We start from the raw sequence: 20,678 nt of genomic DNA, 5'->3' as shown, positions 1-20,678 counted from the left end.
GAGCATATAATTTATTTTTAATTCATCCAATTAAAATGATGTAGTAATACTAAAAAATAATTTTAACTATATATAAAGTATACTAATTTCTTAGTTGTTTTATTAATATTTGTTGACAAAGTCGCTTATTAAATTAATTTTAATAAGTTATTGCTTGGCAACCAATTGTACACGTACAGAAAGTTTGTTTTTTTGCCCGGCACAAAGTTAACAACCCGCAGCCGATAGTCACAACATTATGTGATAAAGTTAATCTCAGTGATAGAGCGCGATTGCCAAGAATAATGCATAAACAAATCAAAGGCGCCACCGAAGAGCGCGAGTACTTCCTACAGGTACTGCAAACCTTCCAAAGCTACAGGTAAAACATCTTCAACCGATTCGAAATCTTAACCTAACTTTTTAACAATACGCGTTTTTCTGCCGATTTACAAGGAGTCAATCGCTTCTACGCATCGAACACCGTGAAGAATGTCTCGCCACTTTGCCCCAACACCATAAAGAATGGCTGGAAAAGTACAAACGTGATTTGGATAGCTTCAAACACGCGGTGGAGGCCAACTCAACTTTAGTTCCAATTATTGTGGATCATGCAAAGAATATGCATAATATAATAATATGCATATCTAGGAAGTATAATTGACATAAAAGGGGACCGACGCAGATATAAACAACAGAATAAAAGCAGCAATCCTTCAGAATGCTGAGGCACAGTATGGAAGTCAAGCGTCTATACACTAAGAACAAAACTGCGCATATTCCGCACAAATGTAAAATCCACCCTTTTTATATGGATGCGAAACATGGAGGTCAACGAGCTCAAGCACACACAAACTCAAACCTTCATAAACAAGTGCTTGAGAATGATCTTGCGCATATTCTGGCCAATGACAATCTCCAACGATGAGTTGCACCGTCGATGTGATAAAACTCCCATTATAAATCAAATACGCAAGAGAAAATGGGGTGGATTGGGCACATCTTGAGAGGAGACGCCGGAGATATCGCCAGAAATGCGCTAGAATGGAACCCACAGGGGAAGAGAAGGGTTGGTAGACCGGCCAATACCTGGCGAAGATCCACAATAGAGCTCCGAAACCAAAATATGGGCTGGAACGAAGCAAAGGCGGTTGCCCGAAACAGAAGTCCGTTGGAGGCGCTTAGTGAGCTCTGCTCCATACTTAGGCCATCAACATTATATATATATATGCAAAGAATATATTCGGAAATATTTACATCAACGACACGACAACGCACTCCGAAACAAATGTGGGCAGTCTCTCTGAGGGCTTGGATAAAGTCCAGTCAGTTTTCAAGCATTTAATGAGGGACTGGAGCAAGATGGGCGCTGAAGAACGCGGACAATGTTACGACCCAATAATTAGAGTTTTAGAGGAGGAATTCCCGGCTGATGTTGTTCACCGTCCAGATATAAACGTTTTAGTGCCTGGCGCAGGTCTCGGCCGGCTAGCTTTTGAGATTGCTTCGCGTGAATTCAGTTGCCAAGGAAACGAATTCAATCTGTTCATGCTGATTGTTTCTTTTTATGTTTTAAACCATTGTAAAAAGGAGGAAGAGTTTGAAATTTATCCGTGGATACATCAGTATTGCAACAATCTTTCCGCGGAGAATCAGACTATTAGCGTACGTTTTCCCGATGTTTTGCCAAAATTAGATCTTGATAACAAATTTTCAATGGTTGCCGGAGATTTTCTCGAGGTATACACTGATCTAGATGAGTGGCATTGTATCGCCACATGTTTTTTCATTGATTGTGCCGCTAATGTGGTGCAGTTTATTGAAACGATTTATCATATTCTGAAGCCGGGTGGTGTGTGGGTGAATCTCGGCCCGTTGCTATATCATTACGCTGATATGAAGAACGAGAAGAGCATCGAGCCTAGCTTTGAAATTCTCTGCAGTGTTATTAGAAACGTTGGTTTTATTATGGAAAAAAAGGAGATTGCGTTGAAGACTAGATATTGTCAAAATCCGAAAGCTATGTTGCAGTATGAATATGAAAGCGTGTTTTTCGTGTGTCGCAAACCTATGCAGAGTGCCGCGACTAGATTAGGCGATGAACAATATTTAGCGGATGATTCTGAACTGAAACTGACTGAATGAGTTAATAAGTTACCTGATGAACAAAAAACACTTGCCTTAAACACTCGATGATATTAGATTTTATTTTGGTTTACAGTTGCGCCAGGAAAATGCGTCTCACGCGAATTTGCGAGTACACAGTACGATTGTTAAATAATACTAAGTTTTTAAATAATTAATAAATCTGAAATAGGTGAATTTTGCACATTTTCTTTGTGATACTCAATGAGATAAATTTAATTTAAATTGTAGTAATTATTGCATTGAAAACTAACGATGTAGTTGGGTTGCATACTTTTTAAGTACTTTTTGTTTCCATAGATCGCGCTTCGAATCGCATGTCAGGAGCACGTTGGTCGCGGATCGGTTTTCACGTTCTGTGCTCTTGACATTCTCTTTGGGGCCAAATTCGAGGCGGAACACAGTTACTTGTACATTTATATTCTTCTACGTAAATTTTAAGGTATATATTTCAGAGTTACTAGTTATAATTTAGTACAACCTCTTAAAATATTCATTTTTAATTGTTTACCTTTGAGGTTATTAAACGATTTGTGTTAATAATACATTAAATTTCACCGTTAAATTCAGTGACAGAATGTCTGGACGTGAAGGTGGAAAGAAGAAGCCTCTGAAGGCGCCGAAGAAGGCCGACAAAGATTTGGACGAAGAAGATTTAGCTTTCAAGCAGAAGCAAAAAGAAGCACAGAAGGCACTTGCTGATGCTAAGAACAAAGCTGGCCAAAAAGGACCCTTGGTCAGTGGGGGAATCAAGAAATCTGGAAAGAAATAACACATACCTCTTCTACATTGCAACTATGTTTATTATAAATTAAGAAGTTTTGCACTTTATAGTGCATTTTTCTCAAAATGGATAAGGACATTTAATAAGTTGTTTTTTAACATGTTAAAATTGTAATAATACATAGACATTTTGCATTTGGACAAGTTTTTAAATGAGAAGTTTCTTGATAGTAATAGAATATTTTGGAAAGTAAACTACAAATAAATAAATTATTTCAGTACACATGATTTCTTGAAGTAAATGTTTGGTTTTCACAATTGATTAACTTCAGAAGTAGGCAACTAAGTTTACACTTTGCTTTTTTGCACATTCTTCAAGAGTTTGCAACAATATGCATTACTTTTATTACTTACAAACTTATACAATATATTAGTACATTTATACAGAAGTTTATTATCTACAATATGGACTCTTTGTTTATTCGACGCGATTTATTATTGCATTACTGCGCATGTGCGTGCCTTCAATATCTGCGTTTCGACATTCGCCAGTGGCTCTTGTTTTCTGTAAACAAAAATATGTCTGGTGATTCGAAAAGCAATGCACAAACAACAAGTGACTACCTCAGCTATTACCTGACGACGAACGCAGACTCAATATGTCGAATATGTCTGGAGAAGGCTTCCAAACTCGTGCCAATCTTCGACGCAAGCAAACCGCCGAGTTTCTCCATACTTATCATGGCATGTGCTTCAGTACAGGTGAACACAAATCAAATACAACCGAAATTTTTAAAACACACATTAATACGAGACAACGTAGTAATCAGATTTTCACATATCTTGTTGGCTTCTTATTATTATACTTCTTTTAAGTGATAAATATTTCAATATCACATCCACAATGTTTCTGAACTTAAATTGAAGTGTTGTTTATTTTCATAACTATAGTTTATGTAATTTTTGTATTTGTTGCACCAAGTTAGTTTTAAATAACATTTAATTTCAGATATCCCAGGATGACAATTTGCCTGGAAATATATGCACAAAATGCATATCCAAATTAAATATAGCCTTCCAAATCAAAACTCAATGTGAAATGGCAGACGCCAGATTGCGCCAAGCATTGGAAAACATGCAGCGCATTCAGGCCGCGAAAAATCCCGATGTCCACATTGCAACACTTCAACAACATCCAGAGGAAAACGAAAAGAACGATAACGTAATACTATACAGCGACGGTTTAGAAAACGCAGCAATAAAATATGAATTACTTGAAGTTTCCACAGTTCAAATGCAAAACAAAGAGTTAACATTTAATTCTGATGATCAACTAATACTAAACTCAGCAGAATCATTACAATTACAACAATTGGTTGATAATTCACCAGTGCCAACAAGTTATATAGAATTTAATAATGTAACTGCAAGACCTGAAGAAAATAATAAGCAAAACAATACAAAATGCGCCGCTAAAAAGAACAAAGTTCAAAATGCGCAGAGTAAGGATCACAGATGTGACATGTGCAATAAAGTCTTCTTTTCGAAGCCGTGTCTGGTGCGACACATACGAATCCACACCGGAGAACGACCTTACGTGTGTCATTTGTGCGATAAGCGATTTATCAACGGTGGACATTTGCATACGCACATGCGGACGCATACGGGTGAGAAAAATCACGTGTGTTCTGCTTGTCCGAAGGCTTTTGCAACTGCCCAACAGTTGACAAAGCATACGATTGCGATACATACTGGCGAGAGACCTTACGCATGTGTGTACTGTCCGAAGAGGTTTGCAAGTTCAAGTAATCTCAATACACACGTTAAAATTCATACCGGCGAGAAGAATTACTACTGCGATCAATGCGGAAAAGCGTTTAGTACGAAAGGGCAGCTGGATCAGCACATGCTGGTGCATACGGGTGAGAAAGCATTTTTGTGTGAATTTTGTCAGAAGCGATTCTCGCAGAAGGCGCATCTTGTAAGACATTCAAAAATGCATCGAAAAGAAGATGCGGACGTACAAAAATCAAAGTTTTAAGATATTTATTTTGTGTTTAATGTATGATTAGAAACGTGATTAATATGTTGTAAGTGTTACATAGTTTTATTCAAAACCAATAAATTTGTTTAAAATTACTATGGCAATATATTAATTGTTTTCGTGGTAAATGGGTTGCGTGTGGTGCATTCTGATTCGAACACGTCGGTTTTCTAGAAACATCCGTTGTTTTCGAGGAGGACGCTGTAGTAATTCGCAGTGAGCTGATGAAACAGTGTAAGAAAATGATTCTGACATTGCAATTCTAATAATGACAAAGGCAAGATCATCGTGATATGTTGGAGAGTAACAAAGAACGCCCCAGACGTTTAACTATTCGTGTATTGTCGTGTGGTACGGAAGCGCCCGACGGATGTCATATAAGCGGCTGTCAAAAACGCTGATTCGGCAACGTCATTCAGCACATACTCGTTCGGCCCGTCATCCTGTGCGTGCAGTTCGTGTAGTCGCTAGCTAACGATCGTCACCTGAGACCGAGCTGGTTCTGTTTCGTGCGGACGACCGGTGAAAAACGTTTTACTCTTCATTTGCCCGCTTTCCACGAACTTTTCCCGTTTCGAGCGCAGCAGCGAAGCGCCAAGATGACCGATAAGAGGTAAGTCGATCGCATACAATGGCGCTCGTTTGATTTTCGTTGTTCGTGCGACGTTAGCCGGTTCCGGCTTCGCTAGTTACGACATTTGCGTATGCGATGCCGTGCACACGAACCGTCGAACCGATTTCACTTGTCATCATGGTGGACTCGGCGCATTTGCCGAATTATTTCTGGCGGTTGAATAACTGCAACATTTAAGAATCTCTTTTCATCAGTTTTGGATATAATAAAGCACCCACACATACATACATCCCCTACGAATGAGTAAAAAAAACATTTGTTATGTACATTCTTCTATGGTTTTTGTAATTTAAGGAGAAGCTCATTGCAACTGCCGTATAAGCGGAAAATTTTCGTAATTGATTGTAGTATTATTTATATTGAGGGGAATCACATTTCGAAAAAACCGCATATCGTAAACATTCAAACAAAGGAAACTTGTGACACAGGCTTTCACAGCAAGCATTTTACTTGTATGCTAACTGTGTGTGTTAATTTGCAGTCCTGATGATTTGGCAACCGCGATCTTGCGCAAGAAGGATCGCCCAAACCGTCTTCTCGTCGAGGAGGCCGTCAACGATGACAATTCCGTGGTCGCGCTCTCGCAGGCGAAGATGGACGAGCTGCAGCTCTTCCGTGGCGACACCGTATTGCTCAAGGGCAAGCGGCGCAAGGAGACCGTCGCCATCGTTCTGGCTGACGATTCCTGCCCCGACGAGAAGATTCGCATGAATCGTATCGTGCGCAATAATCTACGTGTTCGTCTTTCGGACGTCGTCTCGATTCAGCCGTGCCCCGGCATCAAATACGGCAAGCGCATTCACGTATTGCCTATTGATGATACCGTTGAAGGACTTACTGGGTAAATATAACAACTAAAATCCTGTAATTTATCAAATTGTAATTATTTCCTTCCTTGGTAGAAATTTGTTTGAAGTTTACATCAAACCGTATTTCCTGGAGGCCTACCGGCCGATTCACACCGACGACGTCTTCATGATAAGAGGTGGTATGCGTGCCGTCGAATTTAAAGTGGTCGGAACCGATCCCGAGACGTTCTGCATCGTGGCTCCGGACACTGTGATTCATTGTGATGGCGACCCGATTAAGCGCGAGGAAGAGGAGGACTCGCTGAATGCCGTCGGCTACGACGACATTGGTGGCTGCCGCAAACAGCTCGCCCAGATTAAGGAGATGGTAGAGCTTCCACTCCGTCATCCGTCGCTCTTTAAGGCGATCGGTGTGAAGCCGCCGCGTGGTATTTTGCTTTACGGCCCACCTGGTACCGGTAAAACTCTAATTGCGCGTGCCGTCGCTAACGAAACCGGCGCTTTCTTCTTCTTGATCAACGGCCCAGAGATTATGAGTAAATTGGCTGGTGAGTCTGAGAGCAACTTGCGCAAGGCGTTCGAAGAGGCGGACAAGAACAGCCCGGCTATCATCTTTATCGATGAGTTAGATGCTATTGCACCTAAACGTGAGAAGACTCATGGCGAGGTTGAACGTCGTATTGTCTCGCAGTTGCTGACGCTTATGGACGGCATGAAGAAGAGCTCGCATGTCATTGTTATGGCGGCGACGAATCGCCCCAACTCAATCGATCCGGCTCTGCGTCGCTTCGGACGTTTTGACAGGGAAATTGACATCGGCATCCCCGACGCAACTGGTCGTTTGGAGGTTTTGCGCATTCATACCAAGAATATGAAGTTACATGATGATGTCGATCTTGAACAGATCGCTGCTGAGACTCATGGTCACGTTGGTGCTGATTTGGCATCTTTGTGCTCGGAGGCTGCACTCCAGCAAATCCGTGAAAAGATGGACTTGATCGATTTGGAGGACGATCAGATTGACGCCGAGGTGTTATCTTCACTGGCAGTTACCATGGAGAACTTCCGGTACGCTATGTCTAAGAGCAGTCCGAGCGCCCTGCGTGAGACTGTCGTTGAGGTGCCGAACGTTACGTGGCAAGACGTTGGTGGACTGGAAGGTGTCAAGCGTGAACTGCAGGAATTGGTGCAGTATCCAGTGGAGCATCCGGACAAGTTCCTCAAGTTTGGCATGCAGCCATCGCGCGGTGTGCTCTTCTATGGACCGCCCGGATGTGGTAAGACACTGCTGGCTAAGGCGATCGCCAACGAGTGCCAGGCCAACTTTATTTCGGTGAAGGGCCCGGAATTGTTGACGATGTGGTTTGGTGAGTCTGAAGCTAACGTCAGGGATATTTTCGATAAGGTAGGAGTTAAATATACGCATTTATTTATTTATTTTATTAAAACGTGGGGTATTATAGGCTAGATCTGCAAGTCCTTGTGTGTTGTTCTTTGACGAATTGGATTCTATTGCTAAATCTCGTGGTGGAAATGTTGGCGATGCTGGAGGTGCTGCTGATCGAGTCATCAATCAGATTCTTACGGAGATGGACGGTATGGGCGCTAAGAAGAACGTTTTTATCATTGGGGCTACTAACAGACCAGGTTTGTTTACCATTAATATTTTGTTGCATGTCGGTTACTAATTTTTGCGCACTAGATATCATTGATCCGGCAATTTTGCGTCCGGGTCGTCTCGACCAGCTGATCTACATTCCTCTGCCAGACGAGAAGTCGCGCGAAGCCATCTTCAAGGCTAACTTGCGCAAGTCACCTGTAGCGCCTGACGTCGAAATGACTTACATCGCGAAGGTGACGCACGGATTCTCTGGTGCGGACATCACAGAGATCTGTCAGCGCGCCTGTAAACTCGCCATCAGGCAGTCGATCGAGAACGAGATCCGTAGAGAGCGCGAACGCGCTGCTAATCCGAATCACGCTATGGAAGTAAGTTTAACTCCATTACGGTACTTTTAGGCGTTTACTTGGATATTATTTGTCGCCCTTCTTTCAGCTGGACGACGATGATCCGGTGCCAGAGATCACACGCGCACACTTCGAGGAAGCGATGAGATTCGCGCGGCGTTCAGTATCGGATAATGACATCCGCAAGTACGAGATGTTCGCGCAAACACTGCAGCAATCGCGTGGCTTTGGCACGAACTTCCGTTTTCCGAATCAAACGGGTAATGCGTCTCAGCCGGGCGCGGGCACCGGTGGTGACCAGGGCAACTTCCAGGAAGATCCTGAAGACGATCTCTACAGCTAGACACCAGAGCGACGCCGAAGTGCCGAAGCACCCAAACGTTTTGATTTACAATATTATTGATAAACTAAACTTACTTTTATATTTGTATAATTTATTAGTTTCAATTGAGTACTCGCGTACTTTAAATTGGCCCGAACTAGGGCGTCGTATTTGAAACGATAAATTGATAATACTGCAGTAATGTTTTTGGGAAAGAAACAAATAAAAAAAAAAAACGAACGTTTTCGTACAAAATGTATTCGATTGGTATATTTGACTCATGAATTATTAGCACTCGTACAGATTAATTTAAGTTTCTCTTTGACTAGCCAACTACTCGTATACAAACAAGCTGATTACCTTTGGACATTTTAAATAACACAGAGATGGCGCTGCGATGCACTTATTTCACCGAATTTGCATTTTGGGATTGTGCCCGGATGAGCTGCATGCGAGATTCATAAACCGGATTATCTTTTATCAACTTGTCCTTGTTGTTTTCAACTTGACTCTCGTTTAGATGTAAAATCACACGGTGAATATAAGTAAAAACTTGAAATGTTGAGTTTTTACATTGACAAATCTAAAACATAAAAGATGCAATATTATTGCCTGGAAGAAGAGTTTTGCAATCGTTACTTGTGCGACGTCTTCCTAATTTACCATGATTGTGTTTTTATATCAGTAAGTTGCATTAAGTTCTAGTTTATAATCTAATATTATTAAATGAGTATTTATTTTGTTTCCTCTAAAATAATTTGTTGTTGTTGTACTGTAACATCAAAAATACCAGTGTGGGGTGCGCGTTCATGAAGGCATATCGCCGCGCGAGATAAGCACATGCCGCAGGCGCGTGCAGCTCCCCCAATAGAGTCCCACTCCTTGCAAATCACGTGAGTGTGACTCTAGTCGAATACTAGTTCAGTTGGTCCTTGTCGGTCGTTGTCGTCGGTTGTCCGCCCGTATCCTTCACGCGTTCTTCATAGGCTGACATTTCAATTCGATACGTTGCGGACATCGCTGGCGTTTAGTGATTGTAGTGATATCTCGCGTGGAATGTTTTGTAAACGTGAACGGGCATCAGTGATGTATACAGGGGTAAGTGCCAGCGTTTTCTTTTGCAATAAGATGTGATAAAGCAAAGTGGTTTAGTATTGTTTAGTTTCATAACATGCAAAGCGTGGTACTATGGTTGATTACTAAGTAAATCATTGTGATCGTTAAAATATACTCCTTGAATTCTCGTTCAAACCTCGCGAAACATTGCAAATGTTCCTCTACGGGCTTATCGCTGTGGATATCTTATAAACAACTTTTTCTGACTTTGTACAAGTGTGATGCACATAATTCTGCATGCCGTCGCTGCTTGCTTTCGAGTCTTTTGAACGTCGTAATTTTAATACGGTAGAATGAATATAAAATGTTCTCTTAAAAAAAATGGATTATTGATAAATTTATGTATGTAATAATATGATATATAATAATTATTTAATTGATTCAACTGGAATTTTGCATGGGTCATGCAAGGAAAGATAAACATTTAATTTACATGTCAAGCAGTTTGAAATTAATACATTTTGAAATCATTTATACCAGTCGCGTTTGTATTTTGCAAAGTACTCATTGGCCTTATAGATTCAAAAAACGTGGTCACAAAATGTTCAAACTTTTTATTGCGTGCTTGTGGGATGTATGTATTTGTTTTCTTCAAAAAATTACATTATTAAATTTAACTTGCACCTATATTCAATTGTTTTATTTTTTAACTATGTGCAATTGCGATGGACAATCGTTTCCTGTTACTGCGATTCTCAGTCGGACGCAGCAGCCATAGCAAACGATTCAATCGGTTTGTTTTGCGATTGTCTCGCAAACTAAAAGAGATAGATTCTATAAGATATAGTATTCAAATCGAGAAAATAATTGATGGAATAAATAATACGTAACTAAAAAATGCTAAATGGGAGTGCAGCGTCATGTCTTGATTTTTCAATTGCAATTATACCTTTTGAATTGCTTGCCCGTTCTTGTGATTTTAATGATTCTTTCAAATTTGCATAGCGCGAAATGCATTTTATACGATACGACCTTGCAGCCCTCCAAAATCATGCTAGAAGCGCCTTAAAATCGCTCTCAAACTTTTACGCCTTGTGTGAATTTTTGAAACACCCGGTGGAAATTCGGCTGTATCTCGCGCACCGTTTGCGCAATTTCAATGATTTTTTCAAATTGAGATACTTCGAGAGTCATTTTCTTAGATGGGGCCTTGCAGTCCACCAAAATCCCGCTAGAAGTGCTCTAAAATCGTTATTCAGGTACCCTGAATATAGTCACTTTTACCGCTACCCTCGTACGGTGCCCTGAATAAAGTCACTTCTACCGCTACCCTCGTACGGTGCCCTGAATAATGTCACTTTTAGCGCTACTCTCGTACGGTGCCCTGAATAAAGTCACTTCTACCGCTATCCTCATACGGTGCCCTAAAAGGGTGTTGCTTCTATCGCTATCTTCGTATGTTGTTTATACGAATAAGAGGCAACGTCCACAATATAAAATCAGCAGTTTTTGTTCTATTTCTTACTGTCGTTCTGTCGTACTGTTCTTCTATTTCTTATTTGCGCGACGGTTTTCGTAATGACTTATCGCATTTCTTGTGATTTTAAGTCGATTGTTGAATTAGAATCGGTCAGCAAAGTTAAGATTTAGAATTACCAGACAAGTACGGCGTATAGTTATTGAGATATCGCGCGTAGAACTCGGAATTGCAAATTACGCAGGTATTTCCCGTCGGCCGGCGGATATCTTCCGTCTGCTAAGAATCCCTAGTGGTTTTGTTTTGTGTACTCATTAAATTATTTATTTGATTAAGATTTCTGAACCTTTATACCATAAATTTTAATTATTTTATTGTCATATCTTATAAAGAATTTTCCAAATTTTCATAATGTTTAATCCTTTAGCTGCTAGCGCTTTTAGTTTAGATTATATTCGTTACTGAAATTACTCATACAGCATGATGCAGCAATATTTTTTGTTATTAATTATTTTCCTTCTTATTTTCCAAATTTTATTATCTTATCTTATAAATTATTTTTGTAGGTTTAACATTTTAACGAAACCTTACGGATATCTTGGACCAGCTGTGAACTGCATGCTTCTTCCAGAAGGATTTGATTGAAAATGGTAATTTGCGGTAAAGGAAGAGGTACTTATTTATTTTTATTTTGCAAGTTTACTGACATATTAACGTGTTTTCTTAAGTGTAAAGTACGCTTTATAAACAAAAGGTGTGTTAACTAAGCTTCGGTAGGTTGACACAATCGACACAATTATACATAAAATATAATACATAAAACATAAATATATAAAGTTTCACATTTGTTTTTATTAAATTAATGTAATAACATATATAATTATTTATTTCAATTTTACGATATGTAGTGTTATAAATGTATCACTGTAGCACTGAAATGGAAATAAGTGGTATTTTACTGTCCTACACACATATAAAGTGTGAGTAACCTTTTACAAAAACACCCCTAATTAACTAAAGTACCTGTATACAGTAAACTTTTACGAAGACTCAGACTTATTACATTCAAAATCAATTTATTCAGTATAAAGCCGAGAAATATTGAAAAGTGGCTAAAGCAAAATTTCGTGGATGTGTATTCAACACAAAATCTCCTTAGTTTTTGTCTTCCCCAAACCAGCCGCGCCTCACCGTCGCGCGTCACCTTCGTCTTACCAACGCGACACCGTTTAAAAGTACCCGCCTTGCGTCCCAATCACACGCAAATGCTCACCGCCGGTCCTGTGGCGCAGCCCCTTAAATTCAATGCCTTTAGATAGTTTTAATTGAGGATTAATCGTCGTGTATTCTCAAGCAATCGGCAATAATATTCTAAATGGGTATGTGTGCCTGTTTTGTTTAACGATTTATGGCGGTTAGAGTCTTTAAGTAAGAAATAAGTGTCCGTTAATCCGTGCGCGAGTTTTCAGTTTGACAGAATATATTACAGGATAGAAAATATCCTCATCAACAATGCACAGGTGGGTGGATAATTAAAATTTTTCTGCGGAAAGTTAAGGCAGTTAATCCAAAATTGATATGCTTGATTTAATCATATGCCACGTTTTTAAAATTCATGATTGACCACGCTTTTTACTTTGCCGTCGGCCGTTTGCCTATCAAGTGATTTCGATGATCACGCAAAACATAAAAATTTTTCGAATCGAATTCCAAACTCCATTAAATTAATAATTTTGTTGAAATAAAATCTTGAACGGGCTTCTTTTCGTTTTTGCAGTCTCAGTATATCTTAATATTTACAAAGAAATTGTTGCTTTACCACCTTTTAACCACTGTGTTAAGTATGCGCCGTCGCTTGCCGTCTGTTGATTTGTTTTCCGCCGGATGGTGCTTCACCTCGCCTGCCACCTTATACAGTTGATGTTACCATCAGTTGCCAAATATATTAACTATAGTCAAACATATTAAAATGTAAATGTTTTATTTTTGTAGCACCCTTTTGCTCCATGTCGATGTTTTTCGGGTAAAATCTCTGATTTCTTAAGGGCCAAAAGTATTGTTACTCTTGTAAAATTTTCCTGTCCGTATTGTGAATATTGACTTCTTTGTAGTTTCGTAAAATTTTCTTTTTGTAAAACCCTGTATATTAGTTTTCCTAACACGTACAAATCTATTTAGTTGTGAGTTTGGAGGTTCGCTGCTTGAACTCTTCTGGAATTTTCTTTCTGTGTTCAATTCCTGTATATATGTTTTCCTTTGTGTCCTAAAAATTACTTTTAGCTGCTTCGTTTCTAGTATTTTCCCCGTTTGCATTTAGAATTTTCTGTTTGGAACACTTGTATACAGTTTCCTCTGATCGTCGAGTGAAACGAGCGGCGTTTGTAGTGCTGAGAGTTGTTTGTTTGCATTTCTTTAAATTTACCTTGTGTAACACCTTGTATATTTATTTTCATTTTCAATCACCTAGAAAAATTGTCTATTTACTAATTTCTTTATTATTCCGGTAGAACTTTATGAAGTAGTAATTGTGAGTCCTGTTTCAATATGGCGGCATTCTGTTTACTTAAAATCTAAACTTGTACTCTATTGTAAATAAACAAATAGTAAAATGGTATTGACTTTTGATTTGTGTACCTTCTATCATTATGAACAGGTCTCTAAGAGAGTTCCCTCTCTCAGGGATGATCCCCACTATAAAAATTGTTAAGGTATCCTGCATGATTCGTGTACTCTTTTCTCTCATTCTGTACAGGTCAGAACTTGTAAAACATTTCGCAAGTAAGTCTCTTGAGACGACTTAAAACTTAAAAAATATTTACAAGCTCTTAAAAGGATGTCCTTTATAAGGAGTTCCTCTCTCTCTGGGTGATCCCCACCATAAAAATTGTTGATATGCCTGATAATTTCGGGGATGAAGCGCAGAGACATCGTAGCTGTAGGATGGGCCGGGAGCAATGGGACGCATCGAAGTTGTAGAAAGGGCGATCGACCCAGAGCGCCGGAGGCGCTCTGGGAGATCTACCGTAGACTGGTCTTATAACGACACGTGCCAAAAATTTAAAAATCTGATCCTCCCTGTTCTTTCTTCTTCTATCATCTCCCTCCCTCTACTCTCTATTTTCTTCCTTCTGTCTTCTCTCCTATTTTCTTTACTCCTTCTATTTATCTGTTCTTCGTTTCTCCACTTACTTTCTTACTTCCTCGTATTGCCTTCACTTCAGCCTCTAATTTCTCTTATATTTCGTTGCACCATATGCAACCCAAATTACACCTGGATATTTTTATATTTGAGAAAAAAATGCCTTTTATACCTGAGATTCGATCCGTAAATTCGTTAGCATGCCAGCAGGTGCACGTCTCACCACCACCTTATGTTTTTATCATTGTTGGCTCTGATTTTTTCATATGTTTCTGTTTTTATCATGTTTTTAAAACAACAACATAATTCAAGCTAATAGTACATTGTACACGCCACGCAATATTGAGATTAATATGAAATTTGATTTTAAGACGCATATCCTAAAAACGACAGGAGAGTGATATCATAAAGAAATATGAATGAGATTTTAATTTTTAAATCGTGTTTTATTAATTATATTTAACAATACATTCATTTTTGACGTGATAACGTCTTTAAAATCGCTTTTAGTCGGGTGACATGTTCAGAAACTGTGTCACGTGGCCTCGAGGCCGACTGCAGGTATATACCCCTCTCGTTATAACGAGAGAGAGACGGACCGATCTCCCGTCTCATCTCGAGCGCTGCCAGTCATTCCGTGAAACTTGTCACGCGGAATCCAATACGAGCGGAGGCAGGAAAAAAGTAGCGCGTTCGGGAGTGAGTGGACCGATCTTCCCTCTCTCACTCTAAAGCGGCATACAAACGAATGGACATTTTCTCGTGCGGTTAAGTTTTCGTTGAATGTTTAACAGTAAAACAAAATGTGAAGTGCGAAGTGTTACAACAATGCAAATAAACAAAAACTTATATCACTCAATAATAAGACGTTATCACGCAAAACATCTCGATCAAAACCTACTTTACAAACAACCATTTTTAAATAAAACGAACGTACGTACGTGACACGTATCGTAGCATATCTAAGGTACCATTGAGCCACCATACATACACACATGTATTATTAACAAATGCACAAATATCTGAAAATTTATAAAAGTTGAACAAAGGAAATTTGTAAAATTATAAAGTAAAAAGTTTCATTTTCATAGGTGTTGCAAACACAAACGCTTGTTTTTCTCATCTTCGGAGTAAATACAATTCTATAAGTTCAAATTATAATGATGATATTATCTAATTGTCGCGTTCGCCAGCAATTAGAAACACACCAAGGTTTACCAGGATACTAAACCCAATAATCATAAAGCAACAAACGGCAATTTAATAACATACACTTTTATGCTACAAATGGGTGTTTGCAAACAAAGCGTTAGTTTAAAATAAACGCGATTTATAGAATTAAAACCGTACAAAGGAAAGCCTAGCCAGCAACGTAGACGTTTACTTTATCTGATAGAATTCGAATTAAATCAGTAATTAATCAACCTACCAAGGTGTGTTTTTACACCCGCTCCCTAATTCAAGGGCTATTGCACACGCAGATAAAACGTATAAAACATTTAACCGAATAATATGTTCACTATAAAACTTACCAATGCAGCGCTCATCGGATTGGCAGGTACGACAGTACCGTAATTAAAATAAAACATATAGTTAAAACAAAATATTTCATACAGTATGATAATGTTATTATATTCACACATACGAGAAAAAACAAACTTTCTGTGCTACGAGTGAGTATCGCAATGGTCATATAAAACTAACTTACTCCAGCACGAATAGGTTTCCAGTTGATCTAGCGACCGGCCACGTCACACAATAACCGTCAATAAAACCGCAGCATTGTAATTTGGGACTTTTAACGCACAATTAATTATTAAGAAAACACTGCAGATGCATATTACGACTTAGTCAATTGATGACCGAATATAATGCAAACTTTCAAAATAGAAGTCCGAAAAATGAAACGCGTTGCGCGAAATACGTCTGGATACGCCAGAGACCGGCACGAAACTGACTGCATGCGACAGCGCGCCGAAAATCTTACGTGTAGCATCTCGCACGGCGAATGCGATAAGAAAGTTGTTTCACACAAACGCTTATAATAGCACTGTCTTCAAAACTCATACAATTCTATTTTAAGATATTTAGTTCATGTTAGAGAACTAAAATTTAAATAATAAAATTATGATTAATACTTGAGTTTTACTGAAGCATCCGCAACTAAAAAATTAAAATGTTATTCTCAAATTACCTGCGAAATGCTTAAAAAATATTTCGACAAAAGATATAAATTTTCGAATTGCAAGAAATTGCAAGATCAAAAAACGCAAATGAAGGAGCTAAAAAGTGACATTTTTCAATTTTTGCCCATTTTATTCAATCGCGAATATCTCGTAAACTAAAAGAGATAAATAGGATCTGATAGCGGCGTCTTAATCTACGGACTATTCTCTATAAGATAGGATAGTTAAACGGAAATCGGAGAGATGAAATTTTAATTCTTAAGAAAAAATTGCCAAGGGGGGGTGCTGGATAATTTATTTCGAGGATTTTTGACAATTAATATCTCTTAAACTAAAAGCGATAACAATCAACAAATTGCAGATTATGAAAGATTGGAAAATTCTCTATTGGATTATAATATAAAATAATTAAATATCGTAAAGGAGAAAGTCGAGAAATGTGATTAAAAGTGCTAAAAATACGAGTCACTTCTACCGCTACCTTTGTACGGCACCCTGACCACGAGTCACTTCTACCGCTAACCTTGTACGGTGCCCTGAACACGTGTCACTTCTACCACTACCCTCATACGGTGCCTTCAACATTGTAACCCCGCGTTCGCGTGTTATACAAAAAAAAACTACAATTCCTAGCGCAACGAGTACTACGGCGCACACACACAACTTGCAATATAACTCGCGTTACGGAATTTTCTCGCAATAACTTTCTATACAGAAAGATACAAAATTAAATTCCCCATCTAGGAAAATTAATTTGAACTAATTGTAACCCTGAGTTCGCGCGTTATACGAAAAAAATTACAATTCTTAGCGCAACGAGTACTAAAGCGCACACACACAACTTGCCATATAACTAGCGTTACGGAATTTTCTGGCAATAACTTTCTATACAGAGAGATACAAAATTAAATTCCCCATCTAGGAAAATTAATTCGAACTAATTGTAACCCCGCGTTCGCGTGTTATTCGAAAAAAAAACTACAATTCCTAGCGCTACGGTACTACGTACTACGGCGCACAAACACAACTTGCAATATAACTCTCGTTACGGAATTCTTTCGCAATAAATTTCTATACAGGGAGATACAGAATTAAATTTCACATCTAGTAAAATATTTCGAAATAAATGTAACACCGCGTTCGTGTGTTATATTAAAAAACTACAATTCCTACCGCAACGAGTACTACGGCGCACACACACAACTTTCAATATAACTCGCGTTACAGAATTTTATCACAATAAATTTCTATACAGGGAGATACAGAATTAAATCGCGACTAATTTAAATATTCTTTATAAAATAAAGTATTAAAATCAAAAGTATGAGAATCGGAAAAATAAAGGGTGCAAAAAATTCATAACAAAAAAATACAAGAGGCGGTACGGCCTCCTTTCCCAGTTTTTGTTTTCAATTCCGAATAGCACAATTTATATTTTATATTTTCTGAATACGACTCACTACCGCTACCTTCGAACGGTGCCCTGAACACGAGTCACTTCTACCGCTACCTCCGCAGGGTGCCCTGAACACGAGTCATTTCTACCGTTACCCCCTACGGTGCTCTGAACGCGAGTCACTTTTACCGCTGCCCTTGTACGGTGCCCTGAATGTGCGTCACTTCTACCGTCACCCCCTACGGTGCTTTGAACACGAGTCAATTCTATCGCCACCCAGCTACGGTACACCGAATGAGACTCAACTAAATCAACAAAAAAATTAACAAAACCCCTATTGCGCTATCAGAATCCGATAAAAAATTTGAACATTTCACAAAGGTTTTCCGCACTATGATCCGTTTTCCATATTACTATTAAGTGAAATATATACGCCCCCCTAAATTTCGGGCTATTGCAACACGCAGGTGAAATGTGATAAAACATTTAACCGAATTATAATTATATATAATTTAACCTTATTTTAAACTTACCAATGCAGCGCTCATCAGCTTGCAAGGGAACAGCAAGTACTGCAATTAAAAGAAAACATAAGTTAAAACAGAAACATTTCATACAGTAAGATAATATTATATTCACACATGGGAGAAAACAAACTTTCTGTGCAGAGTATCACAATGGTCAGATAAAAGTAACTTACTCAAGCACGAATATGTTTCCGGTTGATCTAGCGGCCGACCACGTCCCACAATAACCGAAATATTTGATTTGAAATATAAACATCAAAAGTTAGCAAAAAAAGCATTTATGAACATTAAACGTACAATTACTTATTAAGAAAACACTGCAGATGCATATTACAACTAAGTCAATTGATGACCGAATATAATGCAAACTTTGAAAATAGAAGTCTGATAAAACGAAACGCATTGCGTGATATACGTCTGGATACGCCAGAGACCGACCCGAAACATAGCAATCCAACTGCAATCCAACAATAGAGCATGCCCAAAGTGCGCACGCAAGGATGCGGCAGTTCACAATAAGACTCAATAAGACAATAGATGCGCAAAGCCAGCGCGTCGATGCCAGGTGACCTTGTGCGCGAATTGCAATAGATGCGCAAAGCTGGCGGCGCGTCGATGGCACGCGACCATGTGCACGAATTGCAATAGACACGGTACCTGTGATAAGAACTGAACTAAAATGTGCTGCATGCGACAGCGCGACGAGAATCGTTCGCGTAGCATCTCGCACGGCGAATGCGATAAAAAAGTGGTTTATACACAAACGCTGATATTCAAAACGAATACAATTCTACTTTATGATTGTTAGTTCATGCTAGTGAACTAAAATTTAAATCAAGAAATTATGATTTTTGATTTGAGTTTTATTGAAGCATTTATTGAAAAAAAGATGTCCGCAAAATATATCAATTTTCTAATTGCAAGAAACCAGGAAAACATAGACTATGAATGATAAAAATTTTACTTACAAGTGCATCGAGCACCGCAAATCAGATATGAGTAGATACTGAAATGTTCTTCATAATTATTTAAATTAGTATTCGTACCAGGTAACACATTGAACCAACGAGTTGTGCAGAAGTCAAAAATGGTTCGCACAAGTCCTAAATATTATTTATAATCACACACAAAGTCTGCCGGCCGACGTCCGTCGACAACCTATCAGAAATCCACGCGAAAATGTAATAAACACACAAAATATTGAATTCCGAAGATTACATACGCGATAAATATTTACCAAATGACCAAACACGGCAATTAACACTAAATTCAATAAAATATAACGCGATATGCCGAATTTACAACGAGAAACACGAATACGGAGTATTTTTATCTGCCGCACGAAGTAAGAGCTGCGCATCCCAAGTGTGCACGTCGACTTTCACTCGCAGGAATATTTTTAGTTATAACATGCATCGTTGCGCTACCTGAGAATACTTTATTGTACCTCCAGAAAATACACAGCGTTTCAAAAACTGTGGCGTATATATGAGGCAGTGAGCGATTGCCTATGTATCAGTGAGTGGTCACGCACTTAAGTGGCCGTGTCCGTGTATCACACGTACACGAGAATGCGCATGCACCACCCTCTCTAAATAAGTAGCAATTTTTACACATAACTTAAAATTTCAAATATAGAAGTCAAGAGGATATACTTATTCAAAATAAATTAATCTAATTATATTATTATTATAATTTTTATTATATTATTAATTGATAGTTTATATAGACGATTTTCGTATCTATCATCTAAACTAAAAGAGATAGCAACCAGAAAATTGCTGATTATGAAAGATTGGAAAATTCTCTATCTGATAAAAATATAAAATAATTATATACTCAAAAATAAAAGGTCAAAAAATGCCACTAAAAGTACAAAAAAGTGACATTTTTCAATTTTTGCCCATTTATTTAAATCGCGAATAACTCGTAAACTAAAAGAGATAAATAGGATCTGATCGCAGCATCTTAATCTACAGACTATCCTCTATAATATAGGATAGTTAAAACGGAAATGTGAGAAATGAAATTTTAATTCTTAAGAAAAAATTGCCAAGGGGGAGTGCTTGATACTTTTTATCGACGATTTTCGATAATTAATATCTCTTAAACTAAAAGCGATAGCAACCAACTAATTGCTGATTATGAAAGATTAGAAAATTCTCTATCAGATAAAAATATAAAATAATTATATTCTCAACAATAAAAGGTCAAAAAATGCCACTAAAAGTACTAACAAGTGAAATTTTTCAATTGTTGCCCATTTATTTCAA

General features: G+C 38.3%; 4 protein-coding genes and 1 long non-coding RNA gene across 5 annotated transcripts; 4 read left to right on the top strand and 1 right to left on the bottom strand.

The window, feature by feature from the left end:
- The first annotated feature begins 49 nt into the window (after positions 1-49).
- LOC135798089 (carnosine N-methyltransferase-like) lies at positions 50-2,301 on the top strand. The gene is made up of 3 exons (XM_065310779.1): positions 50-361; positions 436-603; positions 1,221-2,301. Exons 1-3 carry the CDS (start codon positions 285-287, stop codon positions 2,122-2,124), a joined length of 1,149 nt encoding a protein of 382 aa, XP_065166851.1. The 5' UTR covers positions 50-284; the 3' UTR covers positions 2,125-2,301.
- A 125-nt stretch (positions 2,302-2,426) lies between these two features.
- Positions 2,427-3,128, top strand: LOC135798090 (translation machinery-associated protein 7 homolog). The gene is made up of 2 exons (XM_065310780.1): positions 2,427-2,566; positions 2,695-3,128. Exon 2 carries the CDS (start codon positions 2,702-2,704, stop codon positions 2,894-2,896), a length of 195 nt encoding a protein of 64 aa, XP_065166852.1. The 5' UTR covers positions 2,427-2,566; positions 2,695-2,701; the 3' UTR covers positions 2,897-3,128.
- A 53-nt stretch (positions 3,129-3,181) lies between these two features.
- LOC135798088 (myoneurin-like) lies at positions 3,182-4,986 on the top strand. Its single transcript, XM_065310778.1, has 2 exons — positions 3,182-3,609; positions 3,857-4,986. Exons 1-2 carry the CDS (start codon positions 3,313-3,315, stop codon positions 4,886-4,888), a joined length of 1,329 nt encoding a protein of 442 aa, XP_065166850.1. The 5' UTR covers positions 3,182-3,312; the 3' UTR covers positions 4,889-4,986.
- Positions 4,987-5,296: 310 nt separating this feature from the next.
- Positions 5,297-8,883, top strand: LOC135798087 (transitional endoplasmic reticulum ATPase TER94). The gene is made up of 6 exons (XM_065310777.1): positions 5,297-5,504; positions 6,007-6,366; positions 6,428-7,739; positions 7,798-7,981; positions 8,037-8,323; positions 8,391-8,883. The coding sequence occupies exons 1-6, from the start codon at positions 5,491-5,493 to the stop codon at positions 8,643-8,645; spliced, it is 2,412 nt and encodes an 803-aa protein (XP_065166849.1). The 5' UTR covers positions 5,297-5,490; the 3' UTR covers positions 8,646-8,883.
- LOC135798091 (uncharacterized) lies at positions 8,809-9,395 on the bottom strand. Its single transcript, XR_010549659.1, has 2 exons — positions 9,288-9,395; positions 8,809-9,207 (listed from the first exon to the last, which is right to left on the bottom strand). It is a non-coding gene; the product is annotated as an uncharacterized lncRNA (long non-coding RNA).
- Between the last annotated feature and the right edge of the window lie 11,283 nt (positions 9,396-20,678).

The sequence above is a fragment of the Atheta coriaria genome, unplaced genomic scaffold (assembly GCF_025399875.1).
Source record: "Atheta coriaria isolate IRGN ID8LTWV9N9 unplaced genomic scaffold, Caltech_Dcor_3.1 hic_scaffold_9_pilon, whole genome shotgun sequence".
Classification (NCBI taxonomy): domain Eukaryota; kingdom Metazoa; phylum Arthropoda; class Insecta; order Coleoptera; family Staphylinidae; genus Dalotia; species Dalotia coriaria.
This window is presented reverse-complemented; position numbering and strand designations above follow the sequence as displayed.